Genomic DNA, 15,667 nt, shown 5'->3' with positions numbered 1-15,667 from the left:
GCAGCTGTGGGAGACTTCAATATAACACTCCTGTTATCTACTCTGCAAATCTACTTAAGAACTACATTTTCGTCCACTTTTCTACAAATGAAAATAAAAACAAGGCAAAAACAAAATTGAAACAAAATGACAAAAAAAGCACCTTGTATGAAGAGAAGAGGGGAAGATGAAGAAGAGGAGTGTATGCGAGGTCCTCCAGACCTGACCTGCTCAGTAGGGGACGCTACAGGAGCCAGCTGTCATTCCTACACTGACAAGCCTAGACAGAACGAGGCAAGACGAGATTTCTCTTTCAGATCAGCTGGAGATCCATCAGAGATCAGCTCATCACTCGTTGGTGGGGAAAAAGCAAAACTGTTGTCATGGTAACGGTGCAGACAGAGAGGAGAGGCCTCGTTGGGGATGTCTCCCCCACTCCCAACATCCCCCCAGCTCCCACCACACTCTCCTAGCTCCTCCCTCAAACTGTCCCACCTTACCTTACTCACCTCTCCTCTCCATGTCCCTGATAACAATCCTCGCCCCCCCAACCCCCCTCTAGCCCTGCCCCCATGTAAACGCTCTCCTCTGATTGGTGCTCCTCTTTGTTGAGGGGCGCGGACAGCTATCATATCGGCAGATTTCTTTACCATTTTGAAGCACGCTGTTGAATTACTGTAGAAAACTCCAACACTTATGCATGAGAACCCCCTGTTAATCAACTCTTCCTAGTGTCATAAAGAAGAAGAAGTCTGGGACGGACAGCATGCGGGGGATGGTGATGTCATACATACTGTAGGCCTTTAAGCTTTCTTTACATTATAGGCTTCTTTTATCTCGATGATCAGTGACTCATTCAGTACTGTACCACACATTATACTAGCCAACAGCCCCTGACATGGACCCTAGACCCTAGCCCCTAGCCCCTTCACCCTAGACGCTTGACCCTAGGTCCTAGACGCTAGCCCCTAGAACCTAGACACTAGACCCTAGCCCCTAGACACTAGACCCTAGAACCTAGACACTAGACCCTAGAACCTAGACACTAGACCCTAGGTCCTAGACACTAGACCCTAGGTCCTAGACACTAGACCCTAGGCCCTAGACCCTAGAACCTAGACACTAGACCCTAGGTCCTAGACACTAGACCCTAGGTCCTAGACACTAGACCCTAGACACTAGACCCTATAACCTAGACCCTAGGTCCTAGACACTATACCCTAGTTCCTAGACACTAGACCCTAGGTCCTAGACACTAGACACTATACCCTAGAACCTAGACACTAGACCCTAGACACTAGACCCTAGAACCTAGACACTAGACCCTTGAACCTAGACACTAGAACCTAGACACTAGACCCTTGAACCTAGACACTAGACCCTAGGTCTTAGACGTTAGCCCCTAGAACCTAGACCCTAGACCCTAGACACTAGCCACTCCCTGTTCTCTTTCTTTCTCCCTGTCAGGTTTTCCTGAAGAATTTGATTATTGTTGTAAATATGTACAGCTTAAAGACAGAGTAATGTGTGTTTTTCTTTTTTACTGACTGAGAGGTGAAAGATTAAGGGATACTCCCTCTCTTCTCTCCTCCTCCTGCCGTGGTTTGTGTTATAGACAGACGTGGTCTCTGTAGGTCTTTGTAGAGACCCTGCACTCGTTCTGTCTGTTCATTTCTCGCTGAACTCTCTCTCTTCTCTCCCATGTGGCTGTGTGAACACGCCAGCGTTCTTTTTCTTCCACAGCAGAATGTACAAACAGTGTTCTCTTTCCGCTCTGTGTCAATGTCATCCCTTTCTCTGAGTAATGCACACTCAGTCACAGCCCGTCATATTTAAGACAGTAAACTTAAGAATGTAATTTATAACATTAGCTGAGAATTTGATCAGTTTGGATATTGATAATGATGAATATGATTTGAAGTAAGATAGTCCCATGAGCCCTCCTTGTTAAAGAGGGGAGAGAACAAGTGTTTTTGTGTAGTTTTAGATGTGATATACATGACTTTTCAAAGTGTTCATTTGGTCATGGTGGTTTAGAGAAGTTGGAGAAATGTCCTGTGACCTTAAGCAGTGCATTCTCATTCCTAGCTATGGTCTGTGTGTACAGCAGAGGCGGACTGGCCATCTGGCATTTCAGACAAATACCAGATGAGCTGGTCCATTTTTAGCATAGTGGGCCTGTCTTACTTGGATTTTTTGGGCAAAATGATCATTATCTGGCCAATAATGGGGGCCTCAATTAATAAAATGGGCCGCGTGGGGGCCAGTGTGTTTAAAATGCCAGGGCTGATTTCTGGTCCCAGTCCGCCCCGGTGTACAGTATGAGACCAGACATAACAGATAGATACAACTGGAACCGACTACGCCACTGAGATCCAATTGGATGATGGTTTGTGTCAGACGAACTTGAGAAACTGGGAATTGTTGGATAAAATGATTCAAATGTGCATTTTTACTTTTGTTTTGTTTCCTACTGCAAGTTTGCCCTGCTGTCTGTTAATGATGACACGTCATGTACAGTGCTTGCTGTTTGAGATTTATAAGACCAACAGAATGACAGTGGATCTACTAGCTAGCACTCTATCGCTGTTCTCTAGTAATCTGTCTGTGAGGCTGTAATACGAAATAAGCATGTCATTGAAATACTTTTTCCTTGATTGCCAATTGCTGTTATCTTCTTGGATTTTCATACCACAAACCCCATTCCAGTAGTGAACAGGTTTTCAACATAATCAACCAGGTCTCAAACATTTTCATGAATGTCCCGAGGAATCTAGTGGTTTAAATGTGGCTTAAGATTCAGGTTCAGGTTCTTACCTACTCAGAGTAGGATAAAGTGTCCCTAGTCACTGATCCAAGGTCAGTTTTGTATCTTACCACCCTGATGGTAAATGTCGTGAATTGGGGAGTGGTAAGCTGATCTTAGATCTGTGGCTAAAGGGAAACTTCTCTGTACAGAAGTCACAACCCCCATCCTGTAGTTACTGTACTGTCCATATCAGTTAGGTCTGCTGTATGTTGTTAACTGCGTATGCTTAAGTTTAAAATGTGGGCACTGTTCGTTTTGATTTTCTACTGTATGCACTATGACTGTATAGATATTAAGATCACCACAATATCACATTAATATTGCTACTGTATGACAAGTATCAAGTATTTTTTTTAACTCTTAAGTACCTTTATAATATTCACTATTTCTCAGTGTTGTGTACAGCCATTATTCAGACAGACCAACTGCGTTATTGTTCTTCTGTGCATTGATGAGTGGAATGGAAACATGATGCGGTAATTTTAGTTTTTTAAAGCACACACTCGTCTCAGACCGCTCTGGCATGTGCAGATCTGTACATGTCTTCTATGGTATGAGGATGGGACGCAGCTATGGCAACATGGGGTGCATTATGCTATAGAGATCTGTGCAGGTGAGCTCTTGTTGACCAGAGCTCTCATCCTCACTCTTGTCTTATTTAAACTACGATATGATTGGCTGGTGCTTAGTAACTTGAACTTTGACCCAGAGATTCCCTAGGCTGTGGTAATATGAAAATAAAGGATCATTCTTCTCAAGCAATATTTTAAATATCATACTGTGCTAATTCTGACAAACTATGATCATTCACCTGCAGGTCATAGGATTGTGGTATATTATATGTTTGGATGGTGGCAGGTGGAACCTGTCCAGGTAACAGAGATGGAACTTGCCTGCTGTGTGTTGTGTTGCTATCTGTATTAGTGGCTGGACTGACGTAACCGGACCACACAGAGAAACGTCCCAACGCACACACATAGCATGGACAGACAGGACAGAATCTTGAATGTATCAATACAACCAAGCACCAACCACCCAGCCGTAGGTTATATCAGGCCTCTGTATGTACCATGCAGTCTATTGAGAAGTAGGTTATATCAGGCCTCTGTATGCACCATGCAGTCTATTGAGAAGTAGGTTATATCAGGCCTCTGTATGCACCATGCAGTCTATTGAGAAGTAGGTTATATCAGGCCTCTGTATGCACCATGCAGTCCCATCCAGCTGCAGTACGCTCCTACTGCAACCTTAACCCTCATATGTACCACTACAAAATCTATATACAGTGGGATCCCAAATGATTGACACCCTTGATACAGATGAGCAATAATGACTGTATAAAACAAATAATTAAAATACTGAAGTATGTATGCAACAAAAAAAAATGGGGAAATTATATTATTTGATACTAATACTCAGAGAAAGAGATTTAGTTGAACAGGTACTACTTTCTTTTCTCAAAAAGGTAGGGGTCAAAATGATTGAAACGCCAAAGGAATCTTATAAAGTAGTCAAACGTTTCATATTTGGTTCCATATTCCAAGCACACAATGACTACATCTACATTTACATCATATAGCAGACGCTCTTACAGGTAGTACTCTACCAACTGGTTGGATGCATTTGCAGTTAGTTTTGGTTGTTTCTCGTATTATTTTCTGCCCGATAGAAATGTTAAATAATGTAGTGTGTCACTTTGGAGTCACTTTCAGGATTATCCGTAATTAATGTAGAAGTGTTTAGAAACATATTCTATTCTTATTTACAATAAAAGTGACTCCAAAATGACAATACATTATTTATCATGAATTTCTATTTTGCACAAAATAATTTGAGAAACAACTGAATCTAACTGCAAATGCCTCCAACAAGTTCGTGGAGTCACAAGCTTGATGACGTCATTGCGTGCTCGGAATATGGGACCAAATAATACACTTTTGACTTTATTTATAAGAATCTTTAGGGGAGTCAATTTTGACACATACCTTTCTGAGAAAAAATAAGTATTACTTGTTAAACAAAATCTTTCACTGAGCAAGTGTATTAGTATAAAACAATCATTAACCCCCTTTTTAAAATACAATATAGCTCAGTATTTGAATTATTTATTTTATACAGTCATTATTGCTCATCTTTATGGAGGGTGTCAATCATTTGGGACTGCACTGTATAAATTACTGCTCTTTCCTTTCACCGTATGTTGTACATAGACTGACAATGCAAAAATCAATGCCCATCTTTTCTTTTCTTTTCTTACAATATCATTCAGTATTGTAATATATTTAATATAAAATAAAACTTTCATCGATATTTTCTGTGTATGTATGTTTATTTTCCCTTAAGGTGGCAGCATTAATTAACATGTTTAATCCTACATGATGGAAAAGGAACATATTACATCAAACAGATAGTCAGAGACTACATCCAGCAGAAAAACACACTGAAAAGCACTTCCCCTCCTCTTTCTCGACCTCTAACTCTGTCCATAGTGTGGTCATAAGGGGAGGGCTGGAGGACAACACCCTGCCTGGGTTATGACTGTGGGTGACATCATCGTCAGTGTTTTCCATAGATAATCTCAAGCAGGGTGCAGAGACAGGATGAATGTCGAGGAGTCATCCTACCTAGGATATGATAGGTAGGAACATCACCCTGACTTCCACAATATTGAAAACGTTCCAGGCTGAGTGAACGTGTATCAAGTTCAAACCCTTTTTCAAAACTGCAGAACGTACTAACCCTGAATGTTCCACAGTTCAGTTCAAACTGAGGGGGTGGGGCCCCATGTGAGTGAGTTCTTGGCTGGGACCGCCCCTCTCAGCGCCTGTAGCCTATCACGGTGCAGGGACTCCGTTGCCATAGAGGCATCCTCGTCTAGTGATTGGCGGATAAAGGTCTTGAGGTGTGCGATGCCAAAACCGGTGGCGGCTGAGATAGGAACCAAGTGTCTGAAGACCATGTTGTTCTTAGGAACCATATCCTCGGGTAACAGGTGGGAGAACTCTGAAAGGGAGGAGCACACCAGGGGAGCATTATGAGTAGTCTAATGTCATAGATTGTACACCTTAATTATCTTAGATTATAAACTATGTACACTACCAGTCAAAAGTTTGGACACACCTACTCATTCAAGGGTTTTTCTTTATTTTAACTATTTTTTACATTGTAGAATAATAGTGAAGATATCAAAACTATGGAATAACACATATGGAATCATGTAGTAACCAAAAAAAGTGTTAAACAAATCAAAATATATTTTATATTTGAGATTCTTCAAATAGCCACCCTTTGCCTTGATGACAGCTTTGCACACTCTTGGCATTCTCTCAACCAGCTTCATGAGAAAGTCACCTGGAATGCATTTCAATTAACAGGTGTGCCTTGTTAAAAGTTAATTTGTGGAATTTATTTCCTTCTTAATGCGTTTGAGCCAATCAGTTGTGTTGTGACAAGGTAGGGGGGTATACAGAAGATAGCTCTATTTGGTAAAAGACCAAGTCCATATTATGGCAAAGACAGCTCAAATAAGCAAAGAGAAACAATAGTCCATCATTACTTTAAGACATGAAGGTCAGTCAATACGGAAAATGTCAAGTGCAGTCGCAAAAACCATCAAGCGCTATGATGAAACTGGCTCTCCTGAGGACCGCCACATGAATGGAAGACCCAGAGTTACCTCTGCTGCAGAGGATAAGTTCATTAGAGTTACCAGCCTCAGAAATTGCAGCCCAAATAAATGCTTCACAGAGTTCAAGTAACAGACACATCTCAACATCAACTGTTCAGAGGAGACTGTGTGAATCAGGCCTTCATGGTTGAATTGCTGCAAAGAAACCACTACTAAAGGACACCAATAAGAAGAAGAGACTTGCTTGGGCCAAGAAACACGAGCAATGGACATTAGACGGGTGGAAATGTGTCCTTTGGTCTGGAGTCCAAATTTGAGATTTTTGGTTCCAATGCGGTGTGGGTGAACGGATGATCTCTGTATGTGCATTTCCCACTTGCAAGCATGGAGGAGGAGGTGTTATGGTGTGGAGGTGCTTTGCTGGTGACACTGTCTGTGATTTATTTAGAATTGAAGGCACACTTAACCAGCATGGCTACCACAGCATTCTGCAGTGATACGCCATCCCATCTGGTTTGGGCTTAGTGGGACTATCATTTGTTTTACAACAGGACAATGACCCAACACACCTCCAGGCTGTGTAAGGGCTATTTTACCAAGAAGGAGAGTGATGGAGTGCTGCATCAGATGACCTGGCCTCCACAATCCCCCAACCTCAACCCAATTGAGATGGTTTGGGATGAGTCGGACTGCAGAGTGAAGGAAAAGCATCCAACAAGTGCTCAGCATATGTGGGAACTCCTTCAAGACTGTTAGAAAAGCATTCCAGGTGAAGCTGGTTGAGAGAATGCCAAGAGTGTGCAAAGCTGTCATCAAGGCAAAGGTTGGCTATTTGAAGAATCTCAAATATAAAATATATTTTGATTTGTTTAACACTTTTTTGGTTACTACATGATTCCATATGTGTTATTTCATAGTTTTGATGTCTTCACTATTATTCTACAATGTAGAAAATAGTAAAAAGAAAGAAAAACCCTGGAATGAGTAGGTGTGTCCAAACTTTTGACTGGTACTGTATATCATTAGATTACCGTGTGGGTTCAGGAGTTGCTCCTGCAGCTCTGTGAGTTTGTCCTCTGCATCAGGCAGGTCCATCTTATTGACCACCAACACAGCAGGCTTACACGGGAGATCCTCCTTATACAGCTCCAACTCCTATAGGAGGGGTCGAGAGGAGGGGACGGGGGGCAGAGAGTGGGATAAGGAGAGAGCCAAAGAGAGAGGGATGATGAGAGAGGGAGAGAGAACATAATGTGATACTGGTGCTGGGAGGGAGGGAGAGTGTGTGGTTTCTGTGTAGATGTGTCCTGCTAGCCTCACTTTAGTTAAAAGTTGAACGGCCTCAAAAGCGGACCTAAAGGGTGTTTTGCTTGCCAGCTGGAAACCACAAACGTCCACCTATGACCAGAGAGAGAAGAGAGACTTCATCAGTATTACATTCTCACCACAAATCTCCTTGAAACTTTTGACCATAAATTGTGTTTATTTTTAGGTCGAACCACAAAGATCAGCTGTCTGGTCCTCTCCACGTGTTTGAGGAACTGGTGGCCCATGCCTCTATTCATGTGGGCCCCCTCTATCAGCCCTGGGAGGTCTGCCACTGAGATCTACACCAATCCGAGGAGAGAACACAGAGAATGGACCAATCAGAGGACATAACACAGAATGGACCAATCAGAGGACAGAACACAGAATGGACCAATCAGAGGAGAGAGAACACTGAGTATGGACAAACCAGAAGAAAGACAATCTTGAGAATGGACCAATCAGGTGAAGGAAAACATTGAGTAACACAAAAGGGAGGAAGTGACCTCATCTGCTTCTCTTACCTGTTTATGGTCTTCATACATGACTTTGCCAATCTCTGGTCTCAGGGTGGTGACTGCAGAACGACAACACTAACATTTACATTTCATAAATAACTCAAACACATCATGTTGTCATCCTCCATTCAAACATTTTACAAAACGGGGTAATATATGGAGCATACACTTAAACGGGATGTGTGTGTAAATGTGTACTCAATACTCACAGGCATAGCTGGCAATCTGGGGTTTGGCGTGTGACAGGGCGGTCAGTAGAGAGGACTTTCCTGCATTGGGGAACCTGGTAGTGGGGGAAATCATTAAGTCTATGTGTTCCTGTATGATTGTGTATGTCCCCTGTCTTACCCCACCAGGCCGAGGTCAGCGATGAGTTTGAGGTCCAGTCGTATCTGTCTGGTCTGGCCCTTACTGGGCAGGAACTCTGAGTGGTAGGAGCCTCCTTGACCTCCTCTGGCCACCAGCACACGATCTCCCTCAGTGTTGAGCTCACCTATGGAGGGGATTGATGAACTATGGTCAGTTTAATTTACACCCAACACACTCATCCTGAGTGCAGACATCAACCTCATCTTCAGCCAGTACCCTGCGCCTTGTGTCAGTGAAGGAGGTGTATTGTGTGTAAAGACTTACCGAGGACTTTTTCATCATAATATGCCATTTAGCAGACGCTTTTATCCAAAGCGACTTACAGTCATGCGTGCATACATTTTTTTTTTTTTTTTTTGTGTATGGGTGGTCCCGGGGATCGAACCCACTACCTTGGCGTTACAAGCGCCGTGCTCTACCAGCTGAGCTACAGAGGACAGTAATGGTGGAGGAGCAAAGACTTCTTGGTCCTCTCCTTTCTGCCCCCTCAGAGCACGGACACTACACACACACACACACACACACACACACACACACGTTGAGATTTGGATTAGATTGCTGGTAGTTCATGTCATGACGCTTCCAAAAGGATATTGGAAATAATTGTTTTCATGCATTATCCAATATGTGTGCCGTCTACATATGTAAGTGATCGACCGATTAGCTCACCATCCACCCAGTGAGTTGTGGTTCAGACCTACCTGCTGTTGGTTCCTACTCCAGCGATGAAGCGTTTCTGGGGGTACTTATCCTTGACCCTCTTCAGAGTAATCTCCTTCTGAGCCACCACCCACACGTCTCCCCCTTTCCCCCCCTGACCCCCCAGACGGGGCAGCCCCATCCCCCCACTGCCCCCTCGCACATACAAACGCAGGTTGTCCACGAAGTTACCATACTGGAGGAAGGAGAGAGTAATGATGACATCATTGAACACTTTGTGTCAAGACAACTGAAGTATCTACAGCAATCAATATCTTGTACCGTCTTCTACAATGACGTGGACAGTAGGCTACACAGCGAAACTATTTCCATAACTAGCAAGTTCATTGTACAAACGACCATGTAAAACTGACAGGACAGCACAACCAACTAGCTAGCTCTGTCTACGAAACAAACTGTGAAGGGCAACTCTGAGACCACCTACGACTAGCAAACTAAGCTAACTAGCATCGCTACCTGGGTAGTAGAGCGACAGACAGGAGGGGTTAGTTATAAATATATTTGGTATAGCTAGCTTGTTAGCGAACTATAGTGCAACTGTATTTGTAACAGTGGGTTACTAACCTTCCGGTAACAAATCCTACTGATCCAAACCATTTTGACTGAATATTTAGAAGTTACAGTTGACCATTTGTGGCATTTTTGCCTGAAGACGTCAGATTAGCCGTTCACATATGTTGTTTGCATAGGTTGTTTGGTGGTGAAACAGGAAACAGCAAACTGGGCGGTGATTCGATGATGTCAGCGTCAGTCAAGATAGCTAGTCCCGCCTCCCTCTCCTCCCCAGCTAAACTATGCACCCAAAATATTAGGCTATGTTGTGGGATTTTACCAGTAGGCCTAGTCTACAAAGAAATCACAGTGTTTTGAACAATCATTAGGTTACATCCCTTTTAAGATAAATGTCCTGCACAGCAGTGATAACCTTTCAAAAACAACACTAGTATAGGCTAAGTCATTTTACGTTAGGCCCTATTTGTTTATAATGTTATAGCATAGCCTACCCCGAATTAATTAATTAATCTATTCAGTCAGTCAGTCAGTTGGTCAATCAGTCAGACATCATGTTTGTTCACAGGCTATCCTTGGTCAACTGTCAGCTCGTCCAATTTGTAAGTCGCTCTGGATAAGAGCGTCTGCTAAATGATGTAAATGTAAATGTAAATGTGCGCTCCTTGCATGTAGGCTATGACAGGGTTTGAGGTGCGCGTGGTGTTTGGCTATAAAGAGCTCCGCCATGGAGTGGCCATGTGAGTCAGTCAATATGTCCACACAGTGAACCACACTTGATACGCACTCGCGTTGGGTGGGGTTTTTAAAAACTGAAACAGCTTATAGGAACATAAAAAATAAGAAGCCTATATTTTGTTTATAGCCTATAGAGGTTATGGAAGTTTTTCTTTGAGAGGGAAACAATTACGCACACCTCTGATTTCACTACTCACATTTTCTGTTTCTAAATGTGTGTTTGATGGCCATCTGATCTGTCACAGTAAGCAGGTAGCCTATATTTTACTTTAGGCTTTTTTCTCTTAGGCTATTTGCCTCTGCGTTCCCATCTCTTGGCCACTCAGGGCTCTCTCTCCTATCGCACCAGTCGGATAATGGTCTCTCTCCGTGGCCGGAGTCGTCTCCAGTGCCTGTGTATGCTCCTAACTCTCTCCACCGCCTCCTCCAACACCATGCCCAACCTTTTGATCGGGACCGACGGGGCCGGGGGAGTGGGGCTCGGTGTGGGTCTCGGCGTGGGTCTCGGCGGCTTCAGGGCTCCCGGTAACCTGGACGAGATCGACTCTGGCTGCTGGGACTCGTCTTCCCTCGTCGTGATCCAGACACAGCGGCTGCGTCTGGCGGACAGCAGCAGAAGTACAATGAGCTGTTCCTAGAGCTCGCGCAGCACTTCTGGGCCATGTACGTGGACTGCATGCTGTCCCGCGCGCACGGACCGGGGAAGCGCGGCTTCACGACAATGCTGTCAGAGCTGCGTGTCATGGAAGTCTCCCCAAATTAGCACAGAATTACGCATAGAGCGAGTGTTGTCTTTAGGCGCAAGACTATGCGTAGGCCTACTGCAAGTGTGACAAGTGTTTCAGATGAACCATTCTAATCTACCACCCACCCGATCTAGTGTTTTATTATTTAGAGTTCTGCCACAGGTGGCTGAAAAAGATTGGATGTGTATGAACAGTTCTTAGCACCATGAGTAGCCTATACCGAGGACATAGCCTTTGATACGGCTCTTTAAATAGATATTTAAGCAGTTTATCAGACATATTCAAACCTGAAAAGTTGTCTGAAGTCGAGTTTATAGCCTAAGTTCATATTCCATCTGTTGTGTGGACCCCCGTGATATGCATTATGAGAGTTAAGCAGATTTATCCAAAAACAGATGTGGATGTTGCCTTATTCATTTCAGGATTTAGTTCTGCAACTTTCTATTGCTGATTCTGTGGTGAACTATTCCTTCAAGGCTGGAAAAAAATGAATATCCTACAGTTAGATCCTACAACTGTCTGCTGCATTATCACCAAAGACATGACAGTCCTGAGGTAACAGTGGCTCAAATTATTTAGAATGTTGAATAACTCAATGTTGCTTTTCAGCAGATGCGTTATTAATCATATTGAAAAATAACAATAAAGAAAGTCGCACACTATATATTTCTCACAGTCATTTATTGGGAACCCAACGTTTGGCAGTCCATTTGAATTTTTATTGCGTTTACCCATATATAGGCCTATGTCAAAATAACATTGAGCCCTATAGGAGGCTTTATACCAACAGATTATTCCCACCACTAAACTACAGCTTTCTTGGCGTTCCCCTCACATAGGGAAGAGCAGGAAGCCACTGAAGGTGCTGTGGTTAGAATAATCGTCATACACTGCCCAGTCTTTGGGAAGGCGCATATGGACCGTATCACCCCTTTGCAGATGCAGAGTCACTCCATTGCACACATACTCATTCCCAGCATTGTAATACTGACCATTATGCAATATTATTTGGCCATTCCTGTACAAGTTTACACCCCCAAGCAATTCGTTTTTATTAGAAAGCATAGAAAACCTGAAGTAGTATACTCCTCTCACTGGTGCTGTGAAGATACCTGCATCAGAGGAAAGGAGGGAGAGATCAGCAACACTGTCAGTTTCACATGGGCCGTGTACGAGAGCGTTAACACCGTAATGTATCATGGGTAAATTGTGACTGACTGATCTACAAGTAAAATAGACTAGTTACTTATGATGCAAGTTCATTTTGTAGATCAGTCAGTCGGCAGCCGCCTGCACTGTCGACTGTACTCTCGAACAAGCCCATGGACATTGGAGCAGCATGTTTTGTGATCTTGGACTCAGCCGCTGGCCCACGTGGACATGTGTGTTCATGTATATTGATGTGTAAGCAGTACCTGTCACTGGGTTGTAGGTGTTGCCGATGTTTGTGAAGACTTTGGTGTAGATCAGTTGGGTCTCAGTATTGAAGGGTCCTACATCTCCTGAGTTAGTCAAACCAGCAGAGAAGGCCACCTTTGGTCTGTCTGTGAACACAGGGGAGGACACAGGATACATACATAATAATAATGGAGAATAAAAAGTAACAAAGCAAGATATTTTTTGAAAAATCTTAAAGTCAGCAGACAATAATAAAATAAATGAACAAAAAAGTGGTGGCTGATGCATTTCAGCACTAAAGTTTTTATCAGAGTAAACTTGAGATAAAGTTGTTTGTCTGTTTACCTGTGTTCTCTCTCTTCAGCTCCTCCACCTGGCTCCGCAAGGCTGACAGTTCTTCTGCCTGGGCTGGAGTTGTAGAATTAAGAAGAAAAAAACTTTCAAGCATGTAATCTTCAAGCTATTGTTGATTGCTACTAAATTGTATCAATAGTAATAATTCCCTACTGATTGCTTATGACCATATCATTTCAGCATACCTGCATTCTCTGTCTTCAGCTCCTCTCCCAGCCTTTCACTGACACTCAGTCTGGTCTCCAGGGCTGAAATAACATGACAATGTATTCACAAATTATAATAATTTAATTCAGGAAATTGAACAAGTCTCCCAGAGTAGCTTTGCTTAACACTAGAGTGAATGGGCCGCAGGTTGAGGTTTATTGGCATGAATAATGCCCTGGAAGCAGAACTGAGCAACTTATTCTAGATGGGCCAGCTGCAAAGTCAAAAGTGTATATATTGTAAAAATCCATGAATACAAGAATTTCACTTTTTGGTATTCATTTAAGGTTAGGCATTAGGGTTAGCAGTGTGATTTCATGACTTTGTGGCTGTGCCAGCTAGTGACCACTCTGCAGAGCTGCCTCCAGAACAAGATTCATGACAAAAAACGTTAACCTGCCAATGGACCTACATGTAAAGTCATATGATTTATTTCATACAATAAAAATCCTCATTACCTGCATTGTCTCTCTTCAGTTCCTCCACCTGGCTCTCACTAGCTGACAATCTGTTTCCCATGTACCTCAGCTCCACTCTCTGCTCCACCAGGATGGTTCCCATACTGTGCACTTTGTCTCTCAGTGCTTTCAGCTCAGCCCAGATGTGAGAACCGCCATTATCACTGCTCTCCCCCAGTTCGCTGTGACCCTGTTGAGTGATGTCATTCTCCCTAACCCCTCCACTCTCTCCCTGACCCCATGTCCCAGACAGACAGAACAGCAACACCAGCAGAGCTGGTCTCTTCAGAACTAATGTAGTCTACTGGGCTCAGTCCCCTTCTTTATACACACTGGTCTTGGTAACCTGATGCATGAGAAATCAACACATGTTGAAACTCAGTGGAACATGTTAAAATATTACCAAGGACAAGTGAAGTCATGGGTAAACAGTACGCAAATACAGGTGCACCCCAGTGTACAATACAATAGCCTGTCAAAATGTGACACAATTATGCCCTCTTGTGGTTAAATATTACATCTCTCTTCAACTCTACAAGATTTATCTGGGAAAATAAAATGTTTAAGCTCAACAACAAATGTTACAAAATCATTTCAAAAAATTATACTGAACAAGAATATAAACGCAACATGTAATGTGTTGGTCCCATGTTTCATGAACTGAAATAAAATATCCCATTTTCCATGCACACAAAAAGCTTATTTCTCTCAAATTTTGTGCACAAATTTGTTTACATCCCTCATTAATTAGTTTACATCCCTGTTAGTGAGCATTTCTCCTTTGCCAAGATAATCCATCCACCTGACAGGTGTGGCATATCAAGAAGCTGATTAAACAGCATGATCATTACACAGGTACACCTTGTGCTGGGGACAATAAAAGGCCACTCTAAAATGTGCAGTTTTGTCACACAACACAATGCCACAGATGTGTCAAGTTTTGAGGGAGTGTGCAATTGGCATGCTGACTGCAGAAATGTCCACCATAGCTGTTGCCAGAGAATTGAATGTTAATTTCTCTACCATAAGCCGCCTCCAATGTCATTTTAGAGAACTTGGCAGTATGTCCAACCGGCCTCACAACTGCAGACTATGTGTAACCACACCAGCCCAGGACCCCCACATCCGGCTTCTTCACCTGCGGGATCGTCTGAGACCAGTCACCTGTACAGCTGATGAAACAGAGAATTTCTGTCTGTAATAAAGCCCTTTTGTGGGGAAAAACTCATTCTGATTGGCTGGGCCTGGATCCCCAGTGGGTGGGCCTGGCTCCCAAGTGGGTGGGCCTATGCCCTCCCAGGCCCACCCATGACTGTGCCCCTGCCCAGTCATGTGAAATCCAAAGATTAGGACCTAATGAATTTATCTACATATTTTCATATGACCTGTAACTCAGTAAAATCGTTGAAATTGTTGCATGCTGCATTTATATTTTTGTTCAGTATAGATTTTTATTGGGTCTATCAATATGTCAAAGGAACATTAGGGCCTAGATGATTGCAACGAATTTCACGGCTGGGGGTTGGTAGCTGGCCTCCAGGCAGGGCCAACCCCCAGCCGTGGTTGTGCTGGCCCCTCCCGGAAGTGAACCGAGGTTGAGATGGCCGCTCCCATTGTGCAAGAAGCATGATGAGTCGAGGTTGTACTGAGCCTGCTGGTGGCGCCAACCCCCGACCGTAAGCCGGTCATGGACCAGGGTTGAGCTGGCCCGCCTTAGCGCAGGGTGCGTAGAGTCCCGAAACAGCATGCACTTGTAGTTCAGACTGCTTTTTAGGCAGATGTACAAAGGCGTGAAGAAGGATGCCGTTTAAATACTATGTGGGTGGTTGATTATTGAGATTGAGGCTGACTTGTAGCTAATGATGATTGGATGCAGATGAGCAAATGAGCATGGTCACCATATAAGGAGTTCCTTGCTAGTAGGCCGC

The 15,667-nt window shown here is 43.4% G+C and overlaps 3 protein-coding genes across 4 annotated transcripts in view; 1 reads left to right on the top strand and 2 right to left on the bottom strand.

Annotated features, from left to right (window-relative positions):
• LOC121542686 (disintegrin and metalloproteinase domain-containing protein 22-like) overlaps nt 1-3,546 on the top strand; it is a 97,601-nt gene extending 94,055 nt beyond the window's left edge. For both annotated transcript variants that reach the window (XM_045208527.1, XM_045208528.1), the window contains exon 30: nt 5-3,546. In XM_045208527.1, coding sequence (XP_045064462.1) covers nt 5-25 — 21 coding nt within the window. In that variant the 3' untranslated portion in view covers nt 26-3,546. The remainder of the gene's footprint in view (nt 1-4) is intronic.
• Nucleotides 3,547-5,098: 1,552 nt separating this feature from the next.
• Nucleotides 5,099-10,034, bottom strand: LOC121542688 (GTP-binding protein 10). Its single transcript, XM_041852177.2, has 10 exons — nt 9,893-10,034; nt 9,310-9,503; nt 8,994-9,109; nt 8,588-8,732; nt 8,449-8,522; nt 8,246-8,298; nt 7,916-8,023; nt 7,737-7,814; nt 7,448-7,571; nt 5,099-5,791 (listed from the first exon to the last, which is right to left on the bottom strand). Exons 1-10 carry the CDS (start codon nt 9,923-9,925, stop codon nt 5,550-5,552), a joined length of 1,167 nt encoding a protein of 388 aa, XP_041708111.1. The 5' UTR covers nt 9,926-10,034; the 3' UTR covers nt 5,099-5,549.
• A 1,963-nt stretch (nt 10,035-11,997) lies between these two features.
• LOC121542341 (complement C1q-like protein 2) lies at nt 11,998-14,019 on the bottom strand. Its single transcript, XM_041851742.1, has 5 exons — nt 13,740-14,019; nt 13,260-13,322; nt 13,066-13,128; nt 12,738-12,866; nt 11,998-12,434 (listed from the first exon to the last, which is right to left on the bottom strand). Exons 1-5 carry the CDS (start codon nt 13,840-13,842, stop codon nt 12,154-12,156), a joined length of 639 nt encoding a protein of 212 aa, XP_041707676.1. The 5' UTR covers nt 13,843-14,019; the 3' UTR covers nt 11,998-12,153.
• Between the last annotated feature and the right edge of the window lie 1,648 nt (nt 14,020-15,667).

The sequence above is a fragment of the Coregonus clupeaformis genome, chromosome 28 (genome assembly GCF_020615455.1).
Source record: "Coregonus clupeaformis isolate EN_2021a chromosome 28, ASM2061545v1, whole genome shotgun sequence".
Lineage (NCBI taxonomy): Eukaryota > Metazoa > Chordata > Actinopteri > Salmoniformes > Salmonidae > Coregonus > Coregonus clupeaformis.
The sequence above is the reverse complement of the archived record's forward strand: the minus strand, read 5'-3'. Positions and strand labels throughout refer to the sequence as shown.

What these genes read in the sequence shown, in the direction of transcription:
- LOC121542688 (XM_041852177.2), bottom strand. Translation starts at nt 9,925, where the DNA reads ATGGTTTGGATCAGTAGGATTTGTTACCGGAAG. An exon ending in GTAGGATTTGTTACCGGAAG is followed by an intron (nt 9,504 to 9,892) that starts GTTAGTAACCCA and finishes TCCTTCCTCCAG; the next exon opens with TATGGTAACTTCGTGGACAA. An exon ending in GGAGTAGGAACCAACAGCAG is followed by an intron (nt 9,110 to 9,309) that starts GTAGGTCTGAAC and finishes GTGTGTGTGTAG; the next exon opens with TGTCCGTGCTCTGAGGGGGC.
- LOC121542341 (XM_041851742.1), bottom strand. Translation starts at nt 13,842, where the DNA reads ATGGGAACCATCCTGGTGGAGCAGAGAGTGGAGCTGAGGTACATGGGA. An exon ending in ACTGAAGAGAGACAATGCAG is followed by an intron (nt 13,323 to 13,739) that starts GTAATGAGGATT and finishes ATGTTATTTCAG; the next exon opens with CCCTGGAGACCAGACTGAGT. An exon ending in CACCTACAACCCAGTGACAG is followed by an intron (nt 12,435 to 12,737) that starts GTACTGCTTACA and finishes CCTCTGATGCAG; the next exon opens with GTATCTTCACAGCACCAGTG.